The sequence below is a fragment of the Drosophila busckii genome, chromosome 2R (genome assembly GCF_011750605.1).
Source record: "Drosophila busckii strain San Diego stock center, stock number 13000-0081.31 chromosome 2R, ASM1175060v1, whole genome shotgun sequence".
Taxonomy (NCBI): domain Eukaryota; kingdom Metazoa; phylum Arthropoda; class Insecta; order Diptera; family Drosophilidae; genus Drosophila; species Drosophila busckii.
The window spans coordinates 4667503-4693614 of record NC_046605.1 but is presented as its reverse complement, the minus strand read 5'-3'; the positions used below and the strand labels follow the sequence as shown (position 1 = coordinate 4693614).

At 41.0% G+C, this 26112-nt stretch overlaps 8 protein-coding genes across 10 annotated transcripts; 5 read left to right on the top strand and 3 right to left on the bottom strand.

Moving 5' to 3' along the window:
• Positions 1-10: 10 nt before the first annotated feature.
• LOC108596283 (GPI ethanolamine phosphate transferase 3) lies at positions 11-3982 on the top strand. The gene is made up of 6 exons (XM_017981855.2): positions 11-444; positions 503-1152; positions 1209-1395; positions 1460-3068; positions 3127-3590; positions 3645-3982. The coding sequence occupies exons 1-6, from the start codon at positions 292-294 to the stop codon at positions 3843-3845; spliced, it is 3264 nt and encodes a 1087-aa protein (XP_017837344.2). The 5' UTR covers positions 11-291; the 3' UTR covers positions 3846-3982.
• Positions 3983-4539: 557 nt separating this feature from the next.
• LOC108596284 (TRPL translocation defect protein 14) lies at positions 4540-13297 on the bottom strand. Of its 3 annotated transcripts, XM_017981857.2 has the most exons (11): positions 13058-13295; positions 12493-12936; positions 11505-11572; positions 11109-11146; positions 10486-10523; positions 9348-9479; positions 6265-6393; positions 6060-6196; positions 5273-5817; positions 5025-5209; positions 4540-4684 (listed from the first exon to the last, which is right to left on the bottom strand). In XM_017981857.2, exons 2-11 carry the CDS (start codon positions 12749-12751, stop codon positions 4629-4631), a joined length of 1587 nt encoding a protein of 528 aa, XP_017837346.1. In that variant the 5' UTR covers positions 12752-12936; positions 13058-13295; the 3' UTR covers positions 4540-4628. The 3 variants fall into 3 exon arrangements, with proteins under 3 accessions (XP_017837346.1, XP_017837345.1, XP_017837348.1); XM_017981856.2 differs by lacking the exon at positions 4540-4684 and having other exon boundaries at positions 4711-5209; positions 13058-13297; XM_017981859.2 differs by lacking the exons at positions 4540-4684; positions 9348-9479 and having other exon boundaries at positions 4712-5209; positions 13058-13296.
• Positions 13298-14164: 867 nt separating this feature from the next.
• Positions 14165-17624, top strand: LOC108597347 (kelch domain-containing protein 10 homolog). Its single transcript, XM_017983854.2, has 3 exons — positions 14165-15167; positions 16159-16710; positions 16773-17624. The coding sequence occupies exons 1-3, from the start codon at positions 14373-14375 to the stop codon at positions 17190-17192; spliced, it is 1767 nt and encodes a 588-aa protein (XP_017839343.1). The 5' UTR covers positions 14165-14372; the 3' UTR covers positions 17193-17624.
• Positions 17625-18505: 881 nt separating this feature from the next.
• LOC108597348 lies at positions 18506-19498 on the top strand. The gene has a single exon (XM_017983855.2). It carries the CDS (start codon positions 18538-18540, stop codon positions 19048-19050), a length of 513 nt encoding a protein of 170 aa, XP_017839344.1. The 5' UTR covers positions 18506-18537; the 3' UTR covers positions 19051-19498.
• Positions 19499-19854: 356 nt separating this feature from the next.
• LOC108595998 (ragulator complex protein LAMTOR2 homolog) lies at positions 19855-20470 on the top strand. The gene is made up of 2 exons (XM_017981284.2): positions 19855-20017; positions 20069-20470. Exons 1-2 carry the CDS (start codon positions 19950-19952, stop codon positions 20376-20378), a joined length of 378 nt encoding a protein of 125 aa, XP_017836773.2. The 5' UTR covers positions 19855-19949; the 3' UTR covers positions 20379-20470.
• LOC108595982 (pre-mRNA-processing factor 19) lies at positions 20429-24338 on the bottom strand. The gene is made up of 3 exons (XM_017981269.2): positions 24015-24338; positions 22615-23956; positions 20429-20697 (listed from the first exon to the last, which is right to left on the bottom strand). The coding sequence occupies exons 1-3, from the start codon at positions 24031-24033 to the stop codon at positions 20553-20555; spliced, it is 1506 nt and encodes a 501-aa protein (XP_017836758.2). The 5' UTR covers positions 24034-24338; the 3' UTR covers positions 20429-20552.
• On the top strand, positions 20788-22572 carry LOC108595984. The gene is made up of 7 exons (XM_017981272.2): positions 20788-20837; positions 20894-20970; positions 21029-21138; positions 21191-21818; positions 21878-22011; positions 22077-22317; positions 22375-22572. Exons 1-7 carry the CDS (start codon positions 20798-20800, stop codon positions 22570-22572), a joined length of 1428 nt encoding a protein of 475 aa, XP_017836761.2. The 5' UTR covers positions 20788-20797.
• Positions 24339-24419: 81 nt separating the features above from the next.
• LOC108595983 (elongation factor Tu) lies at positions 24420-26089 on the bottom strand. Its single transcript, XM_017981271.2, has 3 exons — positions 25582-26089; positions 24765-25530; positions 24420-24706 (listed from the first exon to the last, which is right to left on the bottom strand). Exons 1-3 carry the CDS (start codon positions 25969-25971, stop codon positions 24507-24509), a joined length of 1356 nt encoding a protein of 451 aa, XP_017836760.2. The 5' UTR covers positions 25972-26089; the 3' UTR covers positions 24420-24506.
• Positions 26090-26112: the final 23 nt, after the last annotated feature.

Genomic DNA, 26112 nt, shown 5'->3' with positions numbered 1-26112 from the left:
ATATTATTGCGGATGATATGTGTCAATTTCTTGTAGTTGTTTCGTTCTTTGCATTTCGCTCACACCTTTTAGAATATTATGTTGCTGCTCTGCTCGCACAATATTGTTTGGAGCAAACTCGAGAGAAGGGTCACCTTAATAATGAATGTGTGCTATAAAAATTGTCAAAAATCTGAATGAAATCAAGTACACATCGTAATGCAGAATACTTGACAGAACTTTTATTAGCTTCACAGTAAAGTGCAATTAAATAAATTAGTGTAATTAGTGTAAGTGTGCGTGGCAGTCAGAATGAACATGAACTTTACATACATATTCGTGCTCATATGGCTGGCGTATTTGATATGCAGCGGTGTTTTATTATTTTCGCGAGGATTTTTACTCGCACGCGTGTCCAAAACGGAGACCAGCTCATGCCGGCGACTTTCCATAAATCCCAATGATGTAAGTCTAATAAAAATGTATGACTTTAAGCAAATATAAAGCTCGAGTGTATTTTTAGGAGCTGCGCCTAACTCCGGAGGTTGTTAATGAGATTTTCAAAGATGTCAATGCGTCAGCAGCATCCAACTTATGTCTTCCACAAAAATCGAAAGTTATTATATTGGTTATTGATGCGCTCAAATATGAGTTTGGCGTTTACAAAGAGAACAGCACCGAATCGTTGCCTTACGAGAACAAGCTGTTGGCTATGCATGAGCTGATACAGCAGTCGCCGGAACATGCACGTCTGATGCGCTTTAAGGCGGATCCGCCCACAACAACGCTGCAGCGTCTGAAGGGACTTACTACAGGCAGTTTGCCTACATTTATAGACATAGGCTCCAATTTTGCATCGCCCGAGATTAATGAGGATAATGTGATCGATCAAATTGTTAAGAGCGGACTGCCAGCAGTGTTCTTGGGAGATAGTACCTGGACGGATTTGTATCCGCGTCGCTTTAAACGTGCCTATGCGTATCCAAGCTTTGATATATTCGATTTAGACAGTGTGGACAATCAGATTAAACAACATTTGCCCAAGGAGCTGGCCAGCAATGACTGGGAAGTGCTCATAGCGCACTTTTTGGGCGTGGATCACTGTGGACACAAGCATGGACCTATGCATGATGAAATGGCGCGCAAGCTAAGTGAAATGAATCAAGTGATAAGGTAAAATATAGATTTGTAAACAATTGTATTTAATATTAATGATTATGACTTTGCAGCTCTGTAGTTGCAAGCATGGATAATGAGACGACGCTGCTTGTTATGGGCGATCATGGCATGACAGCCACTGGCGATCATGGCGGCGATACTGATGACGAAACGAATGCGCTGCTGTTTGCCTACACCAAGCAGCATAAGTTCTTTAGCAAAAGTGATTCTGGCTCTGATAACGAAATGCTGCAGCAGGTAAGCAAACAGATAAGATAGCTTTATCTGAAAGACGTCATACTAAAGCGGTTGTATTTTACAGATTGATCTGGTGCCCACCTTGGCTACCATACTCGGCGTGCCCATACCCTATTCCAATTTGGGTTTAATCAACTTTAATATTGTGCCTGCGGTGCCAGTGCCGCATCTAAGCAAACTGCAAACGCTACTGCTGCATGCCTGGCAAAATGCACAGCAAGTGTATCGCTATTTCTTCAACTATGCCATGGAAAACAAGCGCACTTTTAATGTGGAGCAAATGGATAAACTGGAAACGGAATTTATCCTGCTTACGCATCGCGTGCAAACTATTTACAATGAGGTGGCATTTGAGTCCTTTAAGCGTGATCTTGATACGCATCTGCGTGATATACTCAATGTTTGTCGCGAGCTTTGGGTCAAGTTCGAGCCCACGCAAATGTCGCAGGGCTTGCTTTTTAGCTTTTTGCCCATATTCTTTGCCTTTCTGTTGATTAACAACTCGAGCGCCAGCGATTATGCAAATATTTTCAAGCCCAAGGAGGTGTTCTACATATATTTAATGAACATAGCTGCTGGCGTCTTTGGCTATCGCTACTTTAAAAGCTTTTCCTTCAAAACAGAGGAGCATGGCGTTATTTTCTTTACCAGCGTGCTCAGCGCTGTGCTTTTGATATTCTATACGCTGCGCCATTGGAACAACATTGCCAACAATTGGGCAAATGAGAAGCGTTTTGGACATTTGCCAACGCGTTTGCTGCTGTTTGCCACCATGGCAGTCTTCTTCTCCAACAGCTTTGTCATACAGGAAGCTAAAATACTTTCGTATTTGCTTGTGGCCAGCTTGTTGCTGTTGGTGCATGAGCTGCTGCAGCTAAGCGCCAAGCTGGACTTTAGACAAAAGTTTAAATGGTCGCAATTCCTGCGCTCGACTGCACTGCGTTTAATCCTGGCCAGCTTATTGGCCATTTGTTGCATACGCTTTGCTTATACGCTCTTTCGCTGTCGCGAGGAGCAGGGCAACTGCGCCGACTTTGCAAGCAACAGCACGCAGGGATCTACAGGCAAGCGCGCTGCCATGGGCAAGACCTATATACTGGCGGTGGTCATCATTGTTATCTACACAACGCTAACGCGTTTGTATCTGCGCTCCTGCGGCAACTTGACGGGCAATGCAGCGAATGTTATGCTGGCACGTTATGGTCCCACTGTAGGCTCTATATGCGCTGGTGGTCACATACTGCTCGCCAATAGCGCTATTAAGAATATACAAAGAAGTCACATAGATGCCATGGCGCTGCTAATCTATGGACTGCTGCTGCTGCAAATTCTGGTGGTTTCCTTTGCGCCGCTGATGACATTTGTGCTGCCGCCGCGCAGCTCCAATGTGATTAGCGTTAATGGCTATGACCGCATAGTGCCGGAAATCTTTAAAAAAATGAAGCGCATGTATGAGGGAGACGATGCAGAGCGTCGCTCGGAAATTCCAGTGGTGTATGGACTGGCTACAGTGTACTCCTCGGTTATTATATCCTTTGGTGTGTTTCTGGCATTGCTGATGATTGCGCTGCTGGAGCCACGCGCCAGCATTGGCTTGGTTATCTGCATAGTTGTGGGCGCCATCATTTTAAGCGTGCATGGCATTCTCCGCTATCGCACTGCCAGCAGCTTTGGTGCGTAGCTAATTTATATTATTCATGCCCATATATTAATAACTATTTACTTTTGCAGAGAGCTGCGTGCAGCCGCGATTCGCCGCTGTTGTCGCTTGGTTTTTGCTAGCGCACTTTTGTTTCTTTGCCACTTCGCATCAGACGACGCTCTCGCAGATTGATTGGCGCGCTGCCTTTGTGGGACGCTCCAGCGCTTTGGGGCAATCACATTTAATTTCTGGCGCGCTGGTTATGTTGAATACCTTTTGTGGTCCCATATTCTTTTACTGCATGTATGCGCTGCTTAGCACTGAGACGTTCTCGCTATTTGCGCTCTTCCCCAATCTGATACGCAGCAGCAGCAATAGCAATCAACGCAGTCAAGGCAAAGGGGATGCAACGGCGGCACTGGCGGACATTGCTCAGGATGCAGTGGGCTTTGACATGACACGCGGCGAACTCACGCTCTACGAGTATGAGAATGTATTTCTGGGTGCAAACTTCAAGCTGGCCACGCAGTTCTTTATGCTGCAGGGCATCAAGGTATAGTCTTTAATCATAAACAAATTGCTCTTATTAATTGTACTTTTGTTGCAGATCTTTTGTGCCATGATGGCCTGCACCATGCACTGTCGTCATCTTATGGTCTGGAAAATCTTTGCGCCGCGCTTTATCTATGAAGCCTTGGCCACCTTTGTGGGTCTGCCCGCCATCATTGTGGGTTATCTGCTGCTCGTGCGCGTCAATTGCGCCGTGGACACGTTGATCAAACGCATCAATAAGCAGAAGCAACACTAGTCTTAAATATTAATAATAATATTTTATGTATGCCCAAAGTTAGTTCAAGTATTTTTTGCCTCAAGCAATTAATTTATTTAGCTTTGTTTTTAATTATAGCATTAGAAATGAAAATGCATACATGTTGTTCTTGTTTTTTTTTTGGTGGTCTTGTTTTTGGCTGCTTTTATTTTTGCCTCAAGGTTCTTATTTTTGTGTTTGTTTAATAATAATTGTATTTTCTGGTTCATTAGACTTAGCCTAAAATGTATGTTTAAAAATAGGCGCGCACGCATTTGAAAGTTACACATATTTATATCGAGGAAAGAAAAACATAAACAATTTGATATTTTATTGCGCGTTTTAAAGACTATTTTGCTTAAGGCATAGGCATAATAACACGAGCAAGAATTACATGACATACAATTAAAATGAAAATAATAATTAAAGTATATATATATATATAATAATTATGTATGCATGTATATTAAGTACACTCGGAGGTTATTTCTTTGCAGACTCTGCGCTTTTTGTTTTGGTAGTTAAGTACGCAACTAAGTAACAAATGTTGTTGTTTAAATTTATGGCAACTGACCTCCCAGTAGTGTTTGTTTAAATTTTTAATAGAATTTTTCATGAATTTACAGGCAACAAGAATTTCATTTTTACTTTTTGACTTACTTAAACAATTAATTTGCCAGGTAATTGGTTGCTCTTTTGTGTGTGTGTGTGTGTGTGTATATATATGTGTGTGTAGGGGTGTGTGTGTGTGTATGTGTCAAGAGATTCTAGATTCTGTTTAATCTACTGGCCATTGAGCACCAATGGCGTATTAGCAACTCCGTTGGTGACGCTCTTAGCTACAAAATTAAAATAAAAAAAAGGAAAAACACGTAAATAAAAAAGTGAAACGCTTGAAGAGATATTGTCATGCAGTAAAAATCGTAGTTGAAAGCGTAAAATGTTTTATGTACAGCAGCGAGTAGTAGAAGCGATTAACGAATGTGGGGGGGACTACACACAATCTTTGGCTTTGGCATTGATGGCGCAAGCGCTGATGATAACGATGATCAATAGATAGATGATATAGTGGTTGCCACATGCCCCGCGCGCTATATATTTAGTCGCTGTTCTCATCATACGGATGATATTGCATCAATGGCGCTGAAGCTTGCGTCTGCAGCGTTGCTTGCGGCTTACCCTGCTTCGTTGGACGGAAGTACTTTTTTGTAGTACTCCAGTCCTCCTTGAGCGACAGATTAAACATCGAGTAATCTGGATCGCCAGTGACCTCCTTCACAATGTTCAAGAACTTGGGCATGCAGTTCTTCAGCGCTTCGCCAGTGAGCGAAGAGTAGGTTTCCAGCAGCACCAGACCCTTGCAGCTATAAGATAAAAAGATATAAATATAATAAACGCCAAACAATTGAAGCAGCAGCACCACTTACCGTGGATGACCTGGCTCCCTGTAGATGTCCAGCTGGAAATATTGATTGTTGATCAGGAAGCAGCGACGCTTCTTGTAGATGGTAAAGTGCGCATCATCACGCTGTGCCAGCAGGTTCATATAATCGCGATGCGTCAGCTGTGTCTTCACCTCGATGCGTGCCTGGCCATGCACATTGGGACGGCGTTGTGTGTGTATGTAGCTCCAGTGATTCTTCTGGCCACGCTTGCGCAGACGTGCCTGCACTCTGGGTCCAGCCGATTGCAGATAGTGATGCACCACATCAAAGTCCTGGAAGGGCGGAAACTCGCCGTCGGCGGGCAGCAAGGCAACCAGATATTTAAGCTTGCGTGATGTCGCCTGCAAGCGATCGCCAGTGTCAATGCCCAGCTTTTGGCACACGGACTCGATCATGCGATTCATTTTAGTCTCAAAGTTGGTCGAGTTGTCAATGACATCAAAGTAGGGATGTCCTACCCAAGCAGCAGCCGATTTGTAGTCCAGCTCACGCGCCAGATCGACGCCCTCAGAGCGACAGGCGTGATCCTGCAAAGGTAAAGTAAAGCCAAGTGATTAGTTAGTGTATAAACTAATTAGATAAGCTGTGGCTAAAGACAAACTACGCACATTATCAAGCCAAGCAAGCTATAGCAACAGTACAAACTTGAAGTGCTCGATACCTGATAGTGTCGCTTTCTGTTCTTTAAATTTTAAGCGCATTCACAACAAAAGGCGAGTGCAAAGAAACGTAAATCAATAAAAAGTAGAAGATGCAACTTAAGACTCACCTCTGTCGAGTAGAAATCCTCGGCGCCATTGGCAGCTGAGACCAAGTGCAAGATTTGGTTATAGCGATTGTCACGCATCTCTACAGGATTCCATTTATTGCCCGCCATCATTTTCTCCCACTTGTCCTTGCTGATGTCTGGCAAAAGTTAAAACAAATTAGTTAGCTATACATGCTTAGCCAGGCTGATGGTGAGATTTACTTACAGGCGCTGGCATCCATCACGCCACGATCGCAGATGATCAGACAGTTGCGTGTGCTCGAGTTGCCGAGCTCAAAGTACGTGTTCTCAATTTGCACCATTGTGCGTATCAGATTCTCCTGAAACTTATAAGCTAAAAGTAAAGAGAGAAGAGGCGTAACATACTGTCAATTACAGTTACTGCGCTTTGTTTACGAACAGCGGGCATGGGTTATCAAATTGATATCAAATTTAGGCATATTAAATACAATTGCAAGCAAATTCTTTGGAAAAATGTATGACAAACGACAAAAGGTCGGGGAGGGGGGAGACGGGAGCAGCGCCAAAATAAATGTGTGCTTGGCAATTTTTTTGTTTGTTTTTGTTTATATGGCATATGGGCGAATCGTATAACATTTGATGTGGATGGCGAATGGCTGCAACCAATTGATAGAATTGAGAATGCGTTGTGACAATTGAAAGGCGCAGCCACACACATTTATAAACAAATATACATAATAATTGAATGTTGCTATAGAGAACGCCATAGCATAGAAATCGAATAAAGTTCAATCACCTAAACGAATCAGTTGAAACCAAACGCAACTAGCGCATGTTTGTGTGTATTAGTTAATAGTTAGTATAAGTCTAATTAGCTAACTAAACAGCTGTTGTGCGCAAGCTAAAACACTTTAGTATATATATAATCGAAAGCCGCGCGATAAGCTTTGGAAAAATTACAAACTGTAACAAAGCGAAAACCTTGAATTAAATAATAAACAATAATATTAGTCAGCAGCGCTGCTAACTGTATTTGTGTCGTATAAAAAAATCACACACAAACCCACCCATAGCTGATCAGCTGGCTAATTTAGTTTGCTTCATTGACCTGCTCCCACAATTGTTTTCCCACCCACTCAGCCACTTGTTGCGGTCTCGTGCAGCGCTTGTTGCATTGAACTTGACTCAGCGCCTCGTATAACAGCCACATTGATCGATTACATTGTGTGTGGGTGGTGGGTGGGTGTGTGAGATAATGTTTTGGCCCAATTGGTTTTGCTTTACGTCAATACAATGAACAATGTGTGGCTGACTTTGTTTCCCTCTGTGGTCGGTTTGTTGTTTGCCTAATTCAATTAGCAGTCGATGATGATATAAGCAACTGATGCAAAAACACACACAGCTGCCATAATATACATACATATATTATAAATAATATAGAATACGGCATACCGCATGGCTTAGTGGATATTTTTGGAAAAGCTGTACAGAATTTGTTAAAAACAAGTTATTTAAAGATAGGCATACAAACTATTGACGCAAATGTTAATGCGCTGAACTAAAAATGTGCATAATTAAATAACAATAAAAGAAACTAGCTCCACATATTTGTCGCATAGCTACAGTCTTTTGACTGTAGATAATCTATATAGTATCGTAAAAATATTAAATGCAATTAACGCCACATTGCGAATCGCACGCTTGACTGATTGACAAACTGAGAGCAGCGCTTATTATGAATGGCACACAAACAACGCAAAAGACACGTGATAATGTACGTCTATAGACATATTCAATCATTGCCAAAAACTGTACAAATATACAATATACACTTGTATATAGACTGCATAAATAAACAAGTGAAATTATGACGGGGAAACTGAACATGTGGCCCTCACTGAAGGGCAGAGCAGCGATTGCATTAATAATTGCAATTAGCGTGCATTGAAAGTTAGTTAAGAATGCAGTAATTACAGTTATTATTATTGTTCTAAAATACGCTGCGCACACCTTGAAGTTGTTTAAAAAGCTTTTAATACAAATTTAAAGCAGCGCCAAAAAATTGTTAAAATCCAGTTTGAAGCAAACTGAATAATTTATTATACTTTGAGCACATGGTCTAATAATTTGTATAACATTACTCATAGCTATTTTGGTAAGTCACACATTTGAAATGACTTTTTAGTCATAAAGTACTATTAATATATATTATAATTACAGCACAAACTCGATAGACTGAACAATATGCCATTTCGAATATTGAAACATAAAATAAAATTGTATAGTTACTTTAGAAGTAAACAGCAATTTGTTTTAACTGAATGGAAAGTTGTCAGAATATTTAAATTTAATTATAAAGATTAAAGGCGAAACTTCAAATAAAATTCCATTCAAATTCAAAGATTTGAAAAGTAGTCTCCGATTTTTGGAAACTAAATATAATCTTGTCTGCAAAATTAGATTATTAAAATCCAACTTTATGGTGAGCTTATATAAATTATAGTAAAGCGCCAAATTTAAGGACTTGACATTAAATCAGCTCAATGTCAGATTGTTCTCATTACAGCGGCTGTACTGTACCCCAAGTTGGTGCTGTTTATATAATAATCATATTTTCATTTTGGCATCGAGACTAATAGCAAAGGCACGTGCTAGTCAGCAGCTAAAGCTAAAGCTGCTAACAAAAAGAAAATACACACACACACATATACAAACATATAAAATTATATATTAATTTATACGCAACGGTGTATGGTTATGTGCGCAAAGACTAAATATAAATGTCCTATTTAAATACGCATAAGCGTATTAGACAACGACACGTTGTTAGAAATCTTATAAAACATAAGCAGGCAACAGCCAATGTATAAAATTGTTGTATAAGCAAAGATTGTTAGACGACAAACATAAAACATAGAGCGAAAAAAATCAATAAAATATATTTTAAACAAACATAAATAAATAAGTACAGACAAGCAAAAGCAGCTTGAAGAGAAAACAAACTGACGCACGTTGGCAAAGCAAATAACAAAAAGGAGAGAGAGAGAGAGCGCTCTCATTTGATGTGAGAGTTAAGGACAGGCAACAACAACTGTTAAAGTTTGTAAACTGTTGCGCCGCAAAGCACACACACGCACACACACACACACAGTCGAAACATACGCACACACATGAACAAACACAAACATTTGAAAGTTACAGCCTCTCTGCGCTCGCAAGCAAAAGAGAGCGAGTTTGTGTGGTGATCTATAAGAGAGACTCAAATGAATGCGCGCAACTGAAATGTAGACAGAGAGAGTATTCGCGATCGCTGCTGCACTCACTCACCTTCGTCGCCATTGGGCTTGGAGGCAGCCTTGGCCAGGCAACGTGGACAGGATGCGGTCAAATCGATGAGACTGTGCTCCGGTGCGGCAAATGGCAGATCTTTGTAAACGAACGTTGTTGGCGTGGGTGGGTCTGTGTGTATGTATGTATGTATTGTATATATAATTGCAACGACCAACAAGAGATTAGATTAAAACGCAAAACCCCAGACAAGCTAACTAACAATGTTTCCTTCTCTTCTTGCAATTGCTGTGCTGTGCTCTTCTATCTTTCGACTCGTGACCTGACAAGCGCCTTTGAATACTTATCGTAACGTTTATGACTCAGTAATTACCATTGTATGTGTGTGTATTTGTGTATTTTTAGGATCGCTTATTACGTTCTATACTCGTCGTTATCGTGGCAGGAAAAGCGCACTTTAAGTACGCAATTGACAAATTAGTTTGGCTAAACTGTCAATAGCAAATGGCCAAGAGACACGCAATACTCAAACTCAAAAGTAAGCAACGAAAGGATTATTTATTATTTATCTTACTTTCTTGCAAGCAACATGCTCTCTATCTCTTTCACTTGTTTGTTTGTTTGTTGTTAGTGTGTGTGTGTCTTTGTTTTTCGTTAAGTGCAAACGCGCAATCGAATTACGTAAATGAACTTTCATTGAAGACATGACATTGAAGCTCTATAGAATAGTATGGTATAGTATAGTAGAGAAGGTGCTGGTAGAGACTGTTTACATTATAGCTATGTCTAGTATATATATTTGTAGGTGGTCTATATAGTATAGTACAATTCTGGCAGCTGAGATAGTCGCCACATAATCTTTGCTGTATATTATAGCATATAGTATGTATATACAGTTGTGTATTGTTCTCGAAAGTAAATATTTTTGTTTTATTTTCGTTTCGTTGCTTTGCTACGAACTTGACAATGTGCTTATAGTACTCGATGTGCTGCTGCTGCTACCCATGTAAGGTTTATAAAAATAGTAATGGTTTAATAGTTTAGTATAGTAGGTTGAGTGCATGTTTTGTTGTTTAGTTGGAAGATGCTTGCAATAGTAGCCTAAACCCAGATACTCACTAAATTATGCTTATATGTTTTTCTTTTTTTTTGTTTATTGTTTTAGCTGTTCACTTACCCTCTTTTTCGGTCAGATCAGAGAACTTGACGCCACCGCTAAAGTTAGTTAGTGTAAGGAAGAGAATAGAGAAAAGAGCACAAAAAATTGTAAATTAAAGTACGTGTTAAACAAAGCAAATGTTATTACAAAAGAGAGAGAGAGAGAGAGAGAGACTACGCATAAGCTACAAAATTGTATTACTTGTTTTTTTGTTTATAAAGAAAAATAGGTTTTACATTAAGTTTTGTATTTTTTTTTTGTACTGGTATATGAATTGTATGTATTGTTTTTTTTTTTTTTTCTTGTATGGCATGGCAAATTGTTTAAAGAACACAATCAAACTCAAATCGTTATAAACATATATTGCATATAGTAGTATAGTATAAATAAATGCCGCACAAACAATTTGGCACAAAACATTGTTTGCTGCGAGAACTTGGCCAAACAAAATTGTTACGAACAAAACAAACAGTTAGGCACTTTAACTAGAAATCCAATGGATTTAGTTTGGGCTTAACTGTTTGTTTGCTCACTTTGTTAGGCTTTGTTTCAATTTACTTTTTTTTGTTATCTTTTTATCTTTTTTTTTCTACTTTTTTTTGGGTTCGTTTGTGTTGATTGATGTGTTTTAAGGCATTTACCTGAGTAGTACAGTGGCCGTTTCAGGCACGCGGAATACCTGAAAATATTCAACATGCTCATTGCTTTGTTTCGAGAGTGTTTTTTGTTGCATTTCATAAAGCATTCATATCTATTCAATTTAATGGCTTTAAGAGACCAATCGCTGTTGCCAACAGCATGACAAAAAAATATATTATATGTATATTAAGCACACCACATTGCACATGAGGTAGCCACAGCGTGGCAGCTACTTACAACCGCCACAGGCCCCCAACCACCGCATAAGCAGACCAAGGCAAAGGCAAAGCCACAATCCATCGTTAATATATATATTTAGATTTTTCATAAAACAAACAACCCACAAGCCAAGTTATAGCCCCGCCCACTTAAGCTATAAAGCGCAATTTGCAACTCACCTTCCAGCCCAGATTCTCAAAAAAGGTGCACAGCCGACTCTGTCCAGTAGTCTTGCCACCACAGGGACCTGCAACAAATGTAGAAATTATAATTTGATTAAAATATAATTCTTATAATGCCAGCAAATGCAATAAGCTTCAATAGAATATATGGGCCCATTAGCAGTTAGTTATTACCACAACAAGTTGGTTATTAACTGCATATAAACAATTCTCAATTGTTTGTCGCATAACCCTGACTTTAATTAGCCATCAAGGCAAACTGTCACAAGTGCAGCGTACAGGAAACAAAACGCAATGCAATGCACTGCAATGAAATGAAATGCAATTCAATTGATTTGAACTATGCGTCAGTTTGCGTTCACTTCAAGTCGTACCCAATTTACTTAAAATAATACCAGAGACAATAAAATCAATGAACTGCGTACAAACAGAATAGACATGCCAAATAACAACAAAAAAAAACTGTCGCACTTATCAGGCTTGCTAATGATTAGAGGCAGACCCCAGGAAACGCGCCATGATAACATAAATATTTTAGAGAGGCCTTGATGAGGTACAAACTATAAGCTAGAGCGCCGCACATTTAATGCTTAGGCCACGCGTCGTATTTTTTATAAGCTACAAACAGGTTTCGTTTTTTTCTTTTCTCAATTTGGCGCGCTTTAACAACATTTACATGTGTAAGTGGCTAATAGACAACACAGCAGCTATGAAGCTGTCAACGGCTTAGTTGTACTCTTTGACATAATCCAGCATCAAAAAGCTTTGGTTTATAGCGCTAATTGAAAAATCTGCCGCATTGCGCAGGCGAAACGTTAATTTGAAAAGTCACCCCCAAAAAGGCTCCTGGCGCGACCTTGACATGCTTCAAGTGCACACACACACACACACGCACACAAACGTGCAACTCCCACGTAAACAAACAGATACAGATACAGCCAATGCAGAGCAAAAAGTTTTTCTTTTTTGTTAAACTTGAACTTACCGCCAGTTAGCACAATTTTATAGACACGCTTCTCCTTTGCGGTGCTTGCACCCAATTTGTTTAGCTTTAGACTGGGCAGCGCATTTGGTTTTGGCGAGCCCGATTTGCTGTTCTCCACTTGATTTTCAGTGGTATCCATCTCATTTGAATTTGTAGCTGGAGCTGAAGTAAAACTCGAGTTTGTTCTTGTCGGCTGCAATGTCGTCGCAACACTCAACACTGGTGCTGGCGCCATAAGCTGGTCGGCTGTTGCTGCCATCGTTTAAGCGCAACAGCTGTTTTCAGTTTCGTCCAAAAAATATGTTATCCTTGCACGGTGCAGGCGCTCTCGATTCGCTGCACGCTCTCTCACTCTCTCTGTTTCTCTTGGTTTGGCCAAACGAACTGCACGTGCTTTTTTAGGTTATGGATTCTGGTACTGGAGACGGTAGGGGCTGGTATGGACTGCAAAATCAGCGCAATAGTAAATTTAGTAAGTTACTTTATTTCTATTTGTCATTGCATAGTTTTATTTGCTGTTTGTTAATATGTATTACATCAGCTGCATTGCGCACACTTTGTTTACCGTTGACAATTATAAATCCCTGAAGAATTGTGCGCTAAAATTCTTGGACATTTTTAGTTGGTCAAAGGCGCACACACGAAACTGTAGACGTTAACGTTAACACACATCGGGGCCGTTTATTCAACTAAACTTAAATGAATACGAATACACCGACTGGCACCGGTATTCCGAGTTTGCAGATATCAAAGTATACTTTTTCTAAAGCGCATCATTCTTGCACGTTTTTCACTTGAGAGCAAAACTTTGAATGAAAAATTTTCACACGAAAGTATCTTTACAACAACAATCTTACTGATGACACTATCGTCACAATCGATAGATATTTGTGCGATAAGAACATTAAAACATGCAATATTTAATAGAAATTGGTGGACAAGTATTGGAATTTCAAAAAGCAAGAACGGGGCCGCAGTCACGTTGTTTACACACATAGGAATTAGCTATCGATAGTTACCGATTTGGAAAAAATAGCGCGCACTATCGTTGGATGGTCTTCCAGCTCTAGTCTATACGTAAACAAATCACAGCTGATCGTAAATTCAAAACGAATTAAATTCAAACAGGTAAACAATGAATGAAAGCTTAAAAGACCCTAAGGAAAACTTTCTACCGTCAACATTGTATTCAGACGCAAAACTTATAAAATAGATTAACATTTGCTTTAAAATTTTACATATTGTATATCAATATTAAGAAATAAAGGTTTTGTTAAGCTAAGAATCGATGAGCATCGATGTTCCCATTAAAGCTTACATAATGACAGTGTATCACATTATTTACAATAATAAGTGTAGCGGGCTATTCTTTGGATACATTTTTTAATTTGTATGTTATTACTTGGCACGTATCATCCATAAAAATATTATGCAGTCATTTACTATGGTCACACTGCATATACACTGCTCAATATGATTTAACATTTTGCAATAGCGTAGATAGCTTTTGGACTAGTGCATTAATAAAATACTTAAAAAATTAATTTATATTTTTCTTGGCACTCATAGCCAAGAAAGTTGACATTATCGGATTAGCAATCGAATATTTGTGTTATCAAACATCGAGCATGAAATCTGTGAGGGCAGCAACAACAACACAATAGCATAAGAGCGAAAGAGAGACGATTGTCAACCAGCTGTGCAGTTGTCGTGGTCGATTGTGTTTTTTTTTAGGCTTCCAAAAAAGGAAAAATTTTTCATTCAAAATTTCGTTATTACATTAAGCTACAAACTTTGAGCAAGTGTCACAACAGAATTATTGTACAAAAATTGTTCGTTATTTGAATTGAAAGTACGTCGCGAAAGGGTGAACAATTGTTATGCACATATTAAATCTGAGCAAGCTGAAGTGCATAATTTTACATAAACTGCGTCACACTTGGACATTCATAGTATTTGTCGCCAGACTGCTCAATAGTTATTATCAAAAAGCGATCAAACAACAGGAGCGCCAAACACAGAACAACAATAACAATAATAACAATAACGTCGCCGTAATGGAACAGGAAATGCCAGAGGAAGCGCCAGAGGAGCAGCCCCAACAACAACAACAGATAGCTGTAGAGGAACCCATGGACGCTAGCGATATGGAAAATGAGGATGCGGACGATGAAATCGATATTGATAATGAAGACAATGTGGATTCCGATGATGTAAGCGAGGACGAGTCCGATCCAGAGCTAGAGGAAATGTATTCGGATGGTGATTGGACCACATCAAACGATGAGAGTGACATGTCGACTACCATTTCAACAGTAGGCTTGGGTGTCAATGAACCAACTGAGCCACAAACAGAACGCCCGCTCTACACGTTTCAGCCAGCACGCCTGGTCAAGTGTCAGTTCAAGGAGAAGCACTGGGTTGGTTTCTTTCCACTGGCGCGTAGTGGCCATCGCATAATAGCATCCAAATCACATTTGTACTCGCTGGGCGGCTACAATCCACGCAGCGCACTGACAGCAGCACGTCGAGGCAGGTGCCTGCTGTTCCAGGAGCTCTGGAGCTACAACTTTGCCACCAATCGCTGGAAGCTGGAACTCAATGCGGATAATGCCAGCAATATGCCCACAGAGCTAGCATCCAATGCTTTGGCCATACACAATGATGTGCTTATTGTGAGTATTGGAGAGAAAACAATAAGAATATGTGTGTGTGTGTGTGTGTACATACGAGTGTGCCTCTCTTAGGTGCATATGTGTGAGTGAGTGTGAAGGCGACACAACACATCTGTTGGCGCCCCCCCTTCCGCTTACACTAGCATAATATAGCTGGTGACGTAGTGAAAACTTGTTTTTGTCTATACACAAAACATAGTCGAAATTGTTATCGTTAATTTGCTCTCAACTATAACTGCAATACAGTTATACAATACATACAAACATATATATTTGTGTAATATGTATGTATGTGTAATTTGCATTGATCAGCCACGCCCGTTGGGCAATAGTATCCCCACTCTATGACAATACAATTTACCCCCATCCCATCCCCCACTCGCGCTTTTGGCTTTTGCTTTGTTTATGCATTCTAAACATTTCGTGAGGCAAACAACAACAGCTGCCTGCCTGCCTGCCAGTCTGTCTGTCTGACTGCTTGCTCGCCTCGATTTGTTGTCTCTTTTATGCGCATGCTATAATTTCAAACTCACCACCAACCCCTCCCCCTGTTGGGTATGGTTCCACAAACCAGCTGTTGTTGCTGCTGCTGCTACATGCAACAACTTGTTTACCAACTTTTCCAACGACAAACACCCACTGCTCCCCCCCTTTTTGGCATAGTTTTTAACTTGCGCGCGCTTTTTCTTTGTCTGCCTGCAGCAGATAATTTCACACTTGAGCATTCACCTGCTCGAAATTTAACTAGATTAGCATTTAATTTAATTTAATTAAATTTGGCTCAGCTTTATGCATAGATAGGGGAGTCAGTTTGAGTTTATGCTGGTTCATAATTAATTTTAATTAGCTGCCACAAGGGCTACACACACACACACACACACATAGCGCCATGTTGCACACACATGCTTCTTGGCGCTTATCTGAAGCTGATAAGCTAATTGCATGCAGCATCAGCAACTGTTTCCTCCTACTTAACGTTCTCTGCTTGCAGTCACATGGCGGCACTGGTTATCCGTTTGGTGAATCGTGCTCAAACGATTGTTATGTGTATCGCACTGGCGATGCTGGCGCTGGCGTTGAACGCTTAAAGGTCAGCGGAGATTTGCCCACAGCACAGTATGGACCGGGCATAGTTATTCACAAGCATTATCTGTATACAATTGGAGGTACGACTGGCTTCGATTATTCCTGCGATGTGTATCGCTTGGATTTGCGCACCAAAGTGTGGGAGAATGTGTACATATGTCGGCCAGAGATGCGTGATGATCCGGAGGGACGCTATCGTCATGAGGTTGTCTACGATGGCAAGCATATATTTGTGCTGGGCGGTGGCACATCCAACTCGGTGTATGATCTGCAACGCATACCAGCCTATAATCTGGAGGCAAACAGTTGGGATTACTTTGACACGCTGCCCGACCGCCACAGCATTACCTGGACGCAGCATGATAAGGGCTATCCAAAGCCACGCAAGTGCTTCTCATGCGTACAGCATCAATCCTCGAATGGTGACATTGAAGCATTCATCACAGGTGGACTGCAGGTGAGCATCAAAACACAAAGCTTTATAGCTTCAAGCACTTAAATGTCTTTCACTTTCTTCAGGGCGACTTCTCCACCTATTTTTCGGACATTTGGAAGCTGAACTTGCGCACTAAGCAATGGGCACTCATACAGACAGCCAGCCTGCCACGTCCGTTGTACTTTCACTCAGCAGCACATTCGGACAATGGCTGCATGTACATCTTTGGCGGCATCGAGTACAACGACAAGGAGATGCGACGTCGCAACGATCTCTACAAAATGTGGATGACCATACCAAAGCTTAGTGAAATGTGCTGGGATGCCATTACCTATTATAATGATAATATGGATCTGTATGATCGCAAGACATTGCTTAGCGCTGGCATACCCAAGAGCTTTACGGATCGTCTGCCGCCACAGCGTGTGGTCAGTGATCCGTGCTCATCGCAAGTGACATCGCTGTACTCCATTACGAAACGTGCTCGTTCCCAAATGCAATAATAGGTTAGGCTACCTACCGAGCAATATAACATCCCAATCCTCTCCCTCCCTCCCTCGATTCCCTGCCCAGAAAATAAAAAGTTGTGAACTAAGTACGTGTGTGTGGAGTGAATGGCTGCCACTGTGTTGAAGTTATGTTCTTTTTTGTTTTGTTTTCAAAAGTTATATGATAAAAAAGCGACTCGAAAATACAATATTTAGATTTTTTGAGCGCGCGCTGTGATCGATTACGAAGGACATTTATATTTATATATACATATGTGTATTTTAATATTTTCGTAGACTCGAATTAAAAGGCGTACATGTTAAGCATGTAAATATAATATACATACATATATGTAATTAAGTTTAGCTAGAGAGTGAGAGATAGATGATCAACAGTAAGACAGTACAACAGCAGGCAGGAGTTTCCGATTTACAACAAAAAAAAAAGCAAAATAGGCAGCGCACAAACCACAAGATTAAAAAATAAATAGCATAAACAAAATACAATTCAATTCCCCTTTCTAACTACAAATTTAAACCAAGCTGGCACTTACATATACTACCCCTTACCCTACCCATAATGCACTCACGATTTTACGATTACGATTATACCAATCTTCAAGGCTACACCAAACAAATCTTATATATCGGAAGCATGTGAGGCACCTGAGGCAAGCAGTTGGCTTGTGAGATTTTAATAAGTTAGTATGTAGTACTCTCTCACAGGCTGCATTATAATGCTGCATACTTCCAATGTATTTTTGTCAAAGTGTATATAATAATTTAGAGATAGTAATATTTAATATTTAAACTAAGTATGCGTCTCTTTTGTGGCATATATATTGTACGGCTAAAACCAAGCCAGCCCCATAAGAAATTTTTGCTCGATATTATACATATTAGCCATAGTCCAGGATTAATCGGTTGATTTTAGTTTAATAAAGTTTTCAATGCAAAATTAACTACGTAAATATGTTTTTATTGCATGCTTATCATGTGTTCATTGTGTTATCTCCACCCCTAATCTATTACGTCGCATTGGCACAGTTATGACGACATCGTTTCGGTTGCATTCCACAGACCAAAGATTGAGTCATGCGCATTAACAAATGCACCCTTAAAATGTATGTATCCTGCTTTCATTCAAGAGCAGCAGGTACCAACTAAAGGTATTTTGGGGTAAACATACATTTTGGTGGTGAGTTGTCATTCGCAATCTCTAACTGTTGCTGCTGCTGACCCTCAATGAGTGCAATTTAACTGCGCAAAATCCATTTGACCTAGACAGGCCATTTGACAGCACAGCATTTAAGCAAACAACATTTTAAAACATTTTAAAACATAAATAAATTTATACAAAATGTCATTGATTGTGCAATATGAGCAACATTATGCTGCGTTAATCTCAGATATAAAGGAACTCGTAGGCAGACTGGAGGAAGTAAACAATCAATCGGATCGCAAAGTGCTGTGCCACAGCATCCGTGGCAGTCTGGTGGAGGCAAAAAGGATTTTTATGCAAATGCGGCTGGAGCGCGATCGGCGATCGCGTGGTGAAAAATTGCGAGCTGCAGCTGCTGAGCTGAACGGACTGTATGTGGAGTACAAGCAAGCAAAGGCCAAGGGACGTTCATTAACTGTTGCATTAGCTTCGCTGGACTTGGGCAGCAATGCTGATAATGATGAGGGTGCGTCCATAAGCAATGATCAGCAGCAGCCGGAGCTGCTGGATAACTTGGAGCCCATTGAGCGCACGGACAATAAATTGACAGAAGGTTATGACGAAGCAGTAGAAACCGAAGCAGTAGAATCCGAAGCAGTAGAAACCGAAGCAGTGGGCGCTCAAGAGCTCAGCGCTTTAGCTCCTAACTAAATCTGCATCATCAGCGTGAGATTTTGCAAGGTACACGCTCACATTTGAGAGAAACAAATGATGAGCAAGGCTAAATACGCTTCTCTTGCGTACTATGAGAGAGAAGGTATGGCTCTATGGCGTGGGCATTTGCTTTGTAGGTGCTGTGGGCATTAGTCGCTATCTGATCTTTGCTGCAACAGGTACATCACAAATTACACGAAAGCCAAAATTTGTTATAGGAAACACATACATATATAAATTAATTAGAGTTGTGTTCTTATGTTCATAGAATCAAGTGAATTCTATCAATGTGTTTATTCAGTTGATCTGTGTCTATATATCTACTGAGCTAAATGCCAGTTATAGTTAATCGACCCACTGAACTAACATTGTTGCATTCCTGGGTTTAATATTATAAACCTTAATAGTTGTTATATTTGTGTGTCTATTATGTGTATAAATATTATGGAACTATGCATATTCATTAAATTTTATTTCAAAACTTTTGTCGTTGGCGTTACTATCCTATTCAAACTAGTGAACATTGAAAATGCAAGAAATATACAAATTATACGGTGTAGAAAGAATTTCGGGAATATAACCAGGCATTAAGAGGCATACAAACATTGAAAGTACCTTTTTGCTAATTTACACATAAGTATAATTTGAATAACTATTACAAATTGGCATTTCAAATTGTGAATAATGTGAGAGTTTAAATTGCGCGCCTTTAGTGTATTGCTTTAATCGAAGTCTTATCGATTAGGATGTATCGCTTATCGTGCAGTAGTATTTTTTGCATGCGGTCACACTCGTGATTGCACATAAACATAAAACAATTGAAGAATAAGAAGATAAAAGCTGTTGTTATTCTCATATCCATCATAAAACTCAGCAGATAAGGAAATTTTAGCAAAATGCTGAAACCAAAGGCACTAACTCAAGTTCTAAGCCAAGCAAACACAGGCGGTGTCGAAAACACACTGTAAGCAATAACAATTGTCAGCGAACACGAACTTATTGTTTATACTTGCAGTCTGCTGAGCCAGGAGGGTGCACTGCTGGCTTATTCAGGCTACGGAGATAAGGATGCACGCATTACAGCCGCCATTGCTAGCAACATATGGGCGGCCTATGAAAAGCATGGACGCAATGCTTTTCGTGAAGACCGCTTGAGCTTTGTGCTTGTTGACTGCGAGTCCGGCTATGTAGCCATCACACAGGTGGCAAGCGTTTTGTTATGCCTATCAGCCAAGGAGCATGTGGGCTTGGGTATGCTGAAACAAAAGACTATGGCGCTGGCAGCATATTTGGAGCGGCCGCTGAAACAAATATCCACATCGTAGTGTGATAATCTACAAGACCCTCTGTGGTTTCCATTAGTTTAAGTGCAATAAAACAATAGCTTTTGAAATGGAAAATAAAAGGTTCAGTTTATTTATGCAGAAAGCTGTGGATGCTGAATTATTGTTTATAGAATTATAAAATGTTTTAACTTATGTCTAACTATGAATCAAGTTTTATTCGATGGCATACAGCTTCAGAGTTCGATCCATGCTGGTTGAGGCCAGATACTGTGCATGTTTGCCAAAGCGTACGCCCGTAGCTAAAGCTGTGTGATCATTGAATATCTTCAGATCCTGCCACTGCTTGCACAAGTAAACCCTTGAAGAAAAAAAAAACAAAGATATGATTAGCCTTGGTAACTAAATAAAAGTGCTTAGCAACAGCTAAACAAGCATATTAAACAAAGATTTTAGAGGCAATGAAGAAGTTTAAAGCTAAAATATATCGTAAATATGAAGGTAAATAAATTTTATAATAAGCTATAAACGACTTAGGAGCTCACGCATTCTTATAGATTACATACGACCTGAGGATTATTTGGAACCAGATGCACCCAAGCCCATAAATTTATGCATTGATGATTTTAATGCGGTAAGGCCACTATATAATCAATAAATACATATTTTTAATAAATCTATATGAACTATAGCGTGGTGAAGTGGCCAATCCACGTGCACCTTGCGTGGTTACTACCATTGATCCAGACTACATAAAGGATGCCAGCCTGCAGCGCTTAGCAAGAAAGTTTCGCATGAAAACGTAGCTATACTAGCTATAAATTAGGTATTACTTATTGACTTTTAATTTTCAGTGATATTTTGCTGCTGCGTGAGATTACCAGGAACAAATTCATGTGCTTTGCCACGCATGAAATGTTTTTGGATCGCAAACGTGAAGTGGAGCACCAAAATAAACTCTATGAGGAGGCGGAGGAGTTTCACAAATTTGCCGACGAGTCGCTCAAGAAAATGGAGGCAAATGAGTTTAAGAAGATGATGGAAGCACAGGAAAATTTGAAAAAGCTCAAAGAGAACAAAGTAGCAGATGAACTGAATCAGATGAAGCTGCAGCATCAGCGTGTGCTTATGGAGGTGCAAGAAGTCTACGGACGTTTTCAGTATTTACTCAAGTTAATAAGCTACTTTGATGATACGGTGGAACAGCAGTTGGATCAGCTGGATAGTAAGTTAAGCTTGCCCAAGCATATAGTATGCATGGAGATCAGCGAACGCAAGCCCGCCGGCCTGGAGCAAGTGCAGCAGGTGCGCGAATACATGGAGCAAATAGTGCGTCCGTATTTAGCTAAGCGTAATCACTTGAATGCTGAAATATGGATAAAGGGCTATGAGCGCAATCGCTTAAAGGTGTCCAACTACAATAGACGCTTTACGCAGCTGGCGCTGCTTAATCATATTGTGGGCATACTACATGACAAAGCGGTAGGTCCATAAAATCTATCTAAATTTAAGTCTATATAATTTTTATATTTGCCTTGCAGCAAAAGACGCAAAAGCGCAACATGACAGCTGTGGTGTTTCTGCAGCAACCGGAGTTCCTGCAAAAACGAGTCGCTGCACTACAGCAACGAGCACATGAGCTCTTCAATGACTATGAGCAGGTCTACTGCAAGGAGTAAGTTTTGATGCAGAGATAATATATGATTTACATTGTTTTATATACATTTTTCAACTTGCCAGCAAGCTGAATTTGAAGCTAACGAGCATTGTGCCTGTTATACTGAAACAATTGCAAAACAAAGTGCAACCAGCACAGCAGTTGAAACAGGAGTTGCCCAAGACACCGCCACGCAAGTGCTCCAAACAACTGTTGAAGCCAACCGAGCAGCAGGCACGGCCCAGCGTTATTAAGAGCGTCAACTACAAAGACGAGCAGGACACCACGCTGGCCAAGGTGGAGAAAATACAAGCATATGCATTGGTAAGCTACTCCACATTTTAAATTCATTTGCATTTAGCTAATGTTTTATGTTTGCAGGAACTGCTTGGCAAGCTGGACACCATACCACCCGACGAGCTGCGTAGTCTAGAGCAGCGCGTGCGTCGCAACATGGCCAAGCGCAAGGACATGTCACGACGTGCACTAGTGAAGCAAAATCGTCTGCACAACTGGATGGAACACTTCAAAAAGCATCATCGCTTGCAGCAAGCGCAACGCCAGAAAAACAAGCTCTAAATTTTAAATTAAATTCTAAATAATAAAGACAGTTTCGCTTACCTAACATCAGTGCCTGCAATGGCCAAGTAGGTGCCGCTTTGATCGAAGCACAGATCTTTCACTTCGTAGCCATCGTCCAGCTGTATGGTCTTGAAGTTCTTCAATTTACGCAAATCCCAGAGTTTGACGCAAGCATCATCCGCTGCTGTGGCCAGATAGTAACCGTTCTCGGAGAACGATATGGCTGAAATAGGACCAGTATGGCCAGGGAAGTTGGCTACATTGCTCTGTTCTTTCAAATCCCAAATTTTGACCTGCGAGTCAACGGTGCCAGTTCCGAAAATCAAACCATCTGGATGGAACTGCGCTGTAGTTAGGCCCACCTCAGCCGTATCTATAACCTTGGTCAGCAGCCGTCCAGTGTGTATATCCGAAAAGGCCCAATGCTTATCGGATGAAGTGGACAGCAAGTAATCTCCCGTGGGATGCAGTGAAAGGCCAGTTACAGGACCATCGTGGCAACGCAGCAGCACCTGCGTTTGTGTAGTGGGCACATGCCAAATTCTTATATTCATATCCGGCGAGCCTGTGATAACGGTATCCTCGTTCGGATGATAGATGACCTGCGTGATCTTTTTAGTGTGACCCTTTAGTATGGCAACCACTTGTTCTGTATCCTTATTGAACACCGTCGCGTTCTTATCGTTGCCACCAGTCAGAATCTTACTATGATCGGCGCTATTAATGTCCAGCGCTAAAATGCCAGGTACTGAAGCTGAATGTAGACCAGGATGCGAAGCAACGGTCAAGAAGCTCTTTACTTGTTCGAGTGTCACAAGTTCCTCGGGCACAGTGCGTCCACGCTTTTTGCGCTCCTGAGTCAGCACTGTCGCCTTGTCCTGTAGCTTCTGTATAACCTCGGGATTCATGCCAGCCTGCTCCATCTGCGGGGCGCCACCTGCTTCAGATGCAATCGCTGGCTCCACTTTCAGTATTGGTGCAATGCCTGACTGTGGTTTCAGCGTGGCCAACGCTTCTCGCGCAGCTGTCAATTCCTTCTTCAGACGCGCTATAACACGACAGGCGGCATCATGTTGGTACAACGCATGCGACAGCTCCTGTCTTGTAGTCTGCAACTGCTGGCGTTGTGTAAACGAATGTATCATCAGCGCATCCCACTCATCCTGCATGGTCTTCAGTGTTGCCGGTATGCTGGTGGCACTTGGTGGCTTTGGCTTCACCACGGCTGGTGTTTTGATCTCAATGAGCTCCTCCTCCTTGAGGTCTTTCCCACTGATTGGATCGCAGCCGTTTTCCATAATATATTTCTCTATAACTCGCTTTTCGAATACAGCACCCGAAGAAGGCGAAATAACAGGCGCCTCCGGCACCTCATTTGTAACTGCAAAATTATTTAAAACTTAAAACAAGCTCATTACAGAAGCACCAAAACGACTTACGTGCACACACCAAAGCCATCGTAAAGTTATTACAGCGCCTGTGTTCAGTTTATAAACGTTTAACAACTTTATACACGTTTTCCAAAAAAACAAGCGCAAAATTTGTCGGCAAATGCAGCTTCTTTCCACACTGACATTCACAACGAAACGCGAACAACTTTATTTTAGCATGTATTATCCACAGAAATAAAATCCAAGCAGTGCAACATTCAACTAGCACATATCATCCCAAGCACAGAAATGTAAGCAGTGTTTTGTGTGGCGCCAAACAATAATAAATAGTTGGTTGCTGTACAGCAGAGACATCCATACAGATTGCGTATTAAAGCATAAAAGCCGCTCATAAATTTCCAATCGGATGTTAATTCGAGCATGAGAGGGTTTAAGAAAAGGCAAGCGTCCGCTTGAAAAAATTTTAAATTAAGATTTTGAAATTTACAATACAATACAACAAATAGGGCTGGTTTGTATTTAAAAACAAGTACAGGATTGTTAGCAGTCCACCAACGCCTTTGATAGCTTATTTTTAGGTAAGTCCAGTGAGGGAAGCCTTTGGGTAATCATGCCTGTCGCCACAGTCGCTCCATTCTCTCTTATAGTAAAAGCTTGTCCCGGTGTCATGACCATTTTGCGAAGCAAAGTGACGCGCACCTGTCCATGCTCGCCGGGCATCAGCATGGATTCGTTGGGCACTTAAAAAGGGTATATAAAATTATTTTAAATGAATAACTATTTAAGCAATATGCTTACCAATATCAATGCGAGCTGGCACATTCCAAGTCATACTAAACAGCTGTTGGATGTATTTGGAAAGCATGGGTTTTGTACGACCACCTTCGGCACGGGAAAGCAAATAGATGGAGCCCTCGAAATGATTAGATATATCCTCTGAGCCAGCTGCACAAAGCAGCATGCCGCGCTCTACAGACGAAATCTTTATTCCCCGCAGAAGTGCGCCGACATTCTCGCCAGCGAGTGCCTGTGGTACACTTTTGCGAAAGATTTGTATGTCGCTAACGCTTGTCTTTAGGTTCTGGTTAAAGCCCAACAAGTCAGCATCTGCATTCCGCGGAATGGTGCCGCGTTTGATGGTGCCCACGACGACAGTACCACGACCCGGTACCGTAAAAGCATTGTCTATGGGCAGTATAAAGGGTGCATTGACATCGCGCTGTGGCGTTGGAATATATGCATCACATTGTTCCAAAAGCTGCTCAATGGCAGGAATACCAAACTGGGACTGATCATCGCGCAACGCTAGCAGTGCAGAGCCACAAATAACTGGGCTACTGACTCCATCAAAGCCAAAATCTGACAGCATTTCGCGCATTTCGATTTCGACTAGTTCGAGCACCTCCTGATCCACCAGATCTGCTTTGTTGATAAAAACTATGATGCGCTGTATGCCCACCTGCTTGGCCAGCAACAGATGCTCGCGAGTTTGAGGCATTTGTCCATCTGTGGCAGCCACTACCAAAATAGCACCATCCATTTGTGAAGCCCCGGAGATCATGTTCTACAAAGGGTATTTTTGAAATGGAAACTTACTGAAACGCAGTCAACATACCTTGATGTAATCCGCATGTCCTGGACAATCAGTGTGGGCATAAGTGCGTTCTGTTGTGGCGTAGCCAATGTGACATGCATTAATAGTAATACCTCGCGCTTTTTCTTCAGGAGCGCGATCAATTTGTTCGTAGGACATAAATTCTGCCAGACCCTTCTTTGCCTGAATTTTGGTAATTGCCGCCGTCAGCGTTGTCTTGCCATGATCCACATGACCAATAGTGCCCACATTACAGTGCGGCCGCTCATTCTGCTTTGCGCTGGGATTAATGGTTGACAAAAATCGGGTTGCATTTCCTGTTATCCAGCTACGCGTAGTGAAAGCACTGAGTAGCTTTTGGCGGCTGCTGGTGTCGCATATTCTCCAAAGTCTGGGCAGCATACCTCTCATGTTTCCCAAAAAGAATGTACGTAACCGCAACTTGCACGCCAAGACTAAATCAAAACACTGGACAGCTGTTTATACAGTGTTGTAAAATATCCGAAACAAAAACCAGCGGTAATTTTAAATTGTACAAAACATTTCTAACAA

What these genes read in the sequence shown, in the direction of transcription:
- LOC108596283 (XM_017981855.2), top strand. Translation starts at nt 292, where the DNA reads ATGAACATGAACTTTACATACATATTCGTGCTCATATGGCTGGCGTAT. An exon ending in GAAATGAATCAAGTGATAAG is followed by an intron (nt 1,153 to 1,208) that starts GTAAAATATAGA and finishes ATGACTTTGCAG; the next exon opens with CTCTGTAGTTGCAAGCATGG. An exon ending in TCGCACTGCCAGCAGCTTTG is followed by an intron (nt 3,069 to 3,126) that starts GTGCGTAGCTAA and finishes TTACTTTTGCAG; the next exon opens with AGAGCTGCGTGCAGCCGCGA.
- LOC108596284 (XM_017981856.2), bottom strand. Translation starts at nt 12,751, where the DNA reads ATGGCAGCAACAGCCGACCAGCTTATGGCGCCAGCACCAGTGTTGAGT. An exon ending in CAAGCCCAATGGCGACGAAG is followed by an intron (nt 6,394 to 9,347) that starts GTGAGTGAGTGC and finishes CTTTACTTTTAG; the next exon opens with CTTATAAGTTTCAGGAGAAT. An exon ending in AGGATTTCTACTCGACAGAG is followed by an intron (nt 5,818 to 6,059) that starts GTGAGTCTTAAG and finishes TTACCTTTGCAG; the next exon opens with GATCACGCCTGTCGCTCTGA.
- LOC108597347 (XM_017983854.2), top strand. Translation starts at nt 14,373, where the DNA reads ATGCACATATTAAATCTGAGCAAGCTGAAGTGCATAATTTTACATAAA. An exon ending in TACACAATGATGTGCTTATT is followed by an intron (nt 15,168 to 16,158) that starts GTGAGTATTGGA and finishes CTCTGCTTGCAG; the next exon opens with TCACATGGCGGCACTGGTTA. An exon ending in TCATCACAGGTGGACTGCAG is followed by an intron (nt 16,711 to 16,772) that starts GTGAGCATCAAA and finishes CACTTTCTTCAG; the next exon opens with GGCGACTTCTCCACCTATTT.
- LOC108597348 (XM_017983855.2), top strand. Translation starts at nt 18,538, where the DNA reads ATGTCATTGATTGTGCAATATGAGCAACATTATGCTGCGTTAATCTCA.
- LOC108595998 (XM_017981284.2), top strand. Translation starts at nt 19,950, where the DNA reads ATGCTGAAACCAAAGGCACTAACTCAAGTTCTAAGCCAAGCAAACACA. An exon ending in GGCGGTGTCGAAAACACACT is followed by an intron (nt 20,018 to 20,068) that starts GTAAGCAATAAC and finishes TTATACTTGCAG; the next exon opens with TCTGCTGAGCCAGGAGGGTG.
- LOC108595984 (XM_017981272.2), top strand. Translation starts at nt 20,798, where the DNA reads ATGAAGAAGTTTAAAGCTAAAATATATCGTAAATATGAAG. An exon ending in GCATACTACATGACAAAGCG is followed by an intron (nt 21,819 to 21,877) that starts GTAGGTCCATAA and finishes TTTGCCTTGCAG; the next exon opens with CAAAAGACGCAAAAGCGCAA. An exon ending in AAATACAAGCATATGCATTG is followed by an intron (nt 22,318 to 22,374) that starts GTAAGCTACTCC and finishes TTATGTTTGCAG; the next exon opens with GAACTGCTTGGCAAGCTGGA.
- LOC108595982 (XM_017981269.2), bottom strand. An exon ending in ATTGCAGGCACTGATGTTAG is followed by an intron (nt 20,698 to 22,614) that starts GTAAGCGAAACT and finishes TTTTTCTTCAAG; the next exon opens with GGTTTACTTGTGCAAGCAGT.
- LOC108595983 (XM_017981271.2), bottom strand. Translation starts at nt 25,971, where the DNA reads ATGAGAGGTATGCTGCCCAGACTTTGGAGAATATGCGACACCAGCAGC. An exon ending in GACATGCGGATTACATCAAG is followed by an intron (nt 25,531 to 25,581) that starts GTATGTTGACTG and finishes TACCCTTTGTAG; the next exon opens with AACATGATCTCCGGGGCTTC. An exon ending in GCCAGCTCGCATTGATATTG is followed by an intron (nt 24,707 to 24,764) that starts GTAAGCATATTG and finishes ACCCTTTTTAAG; the next exon opens with TGCCCAACGAATCCATGCTG.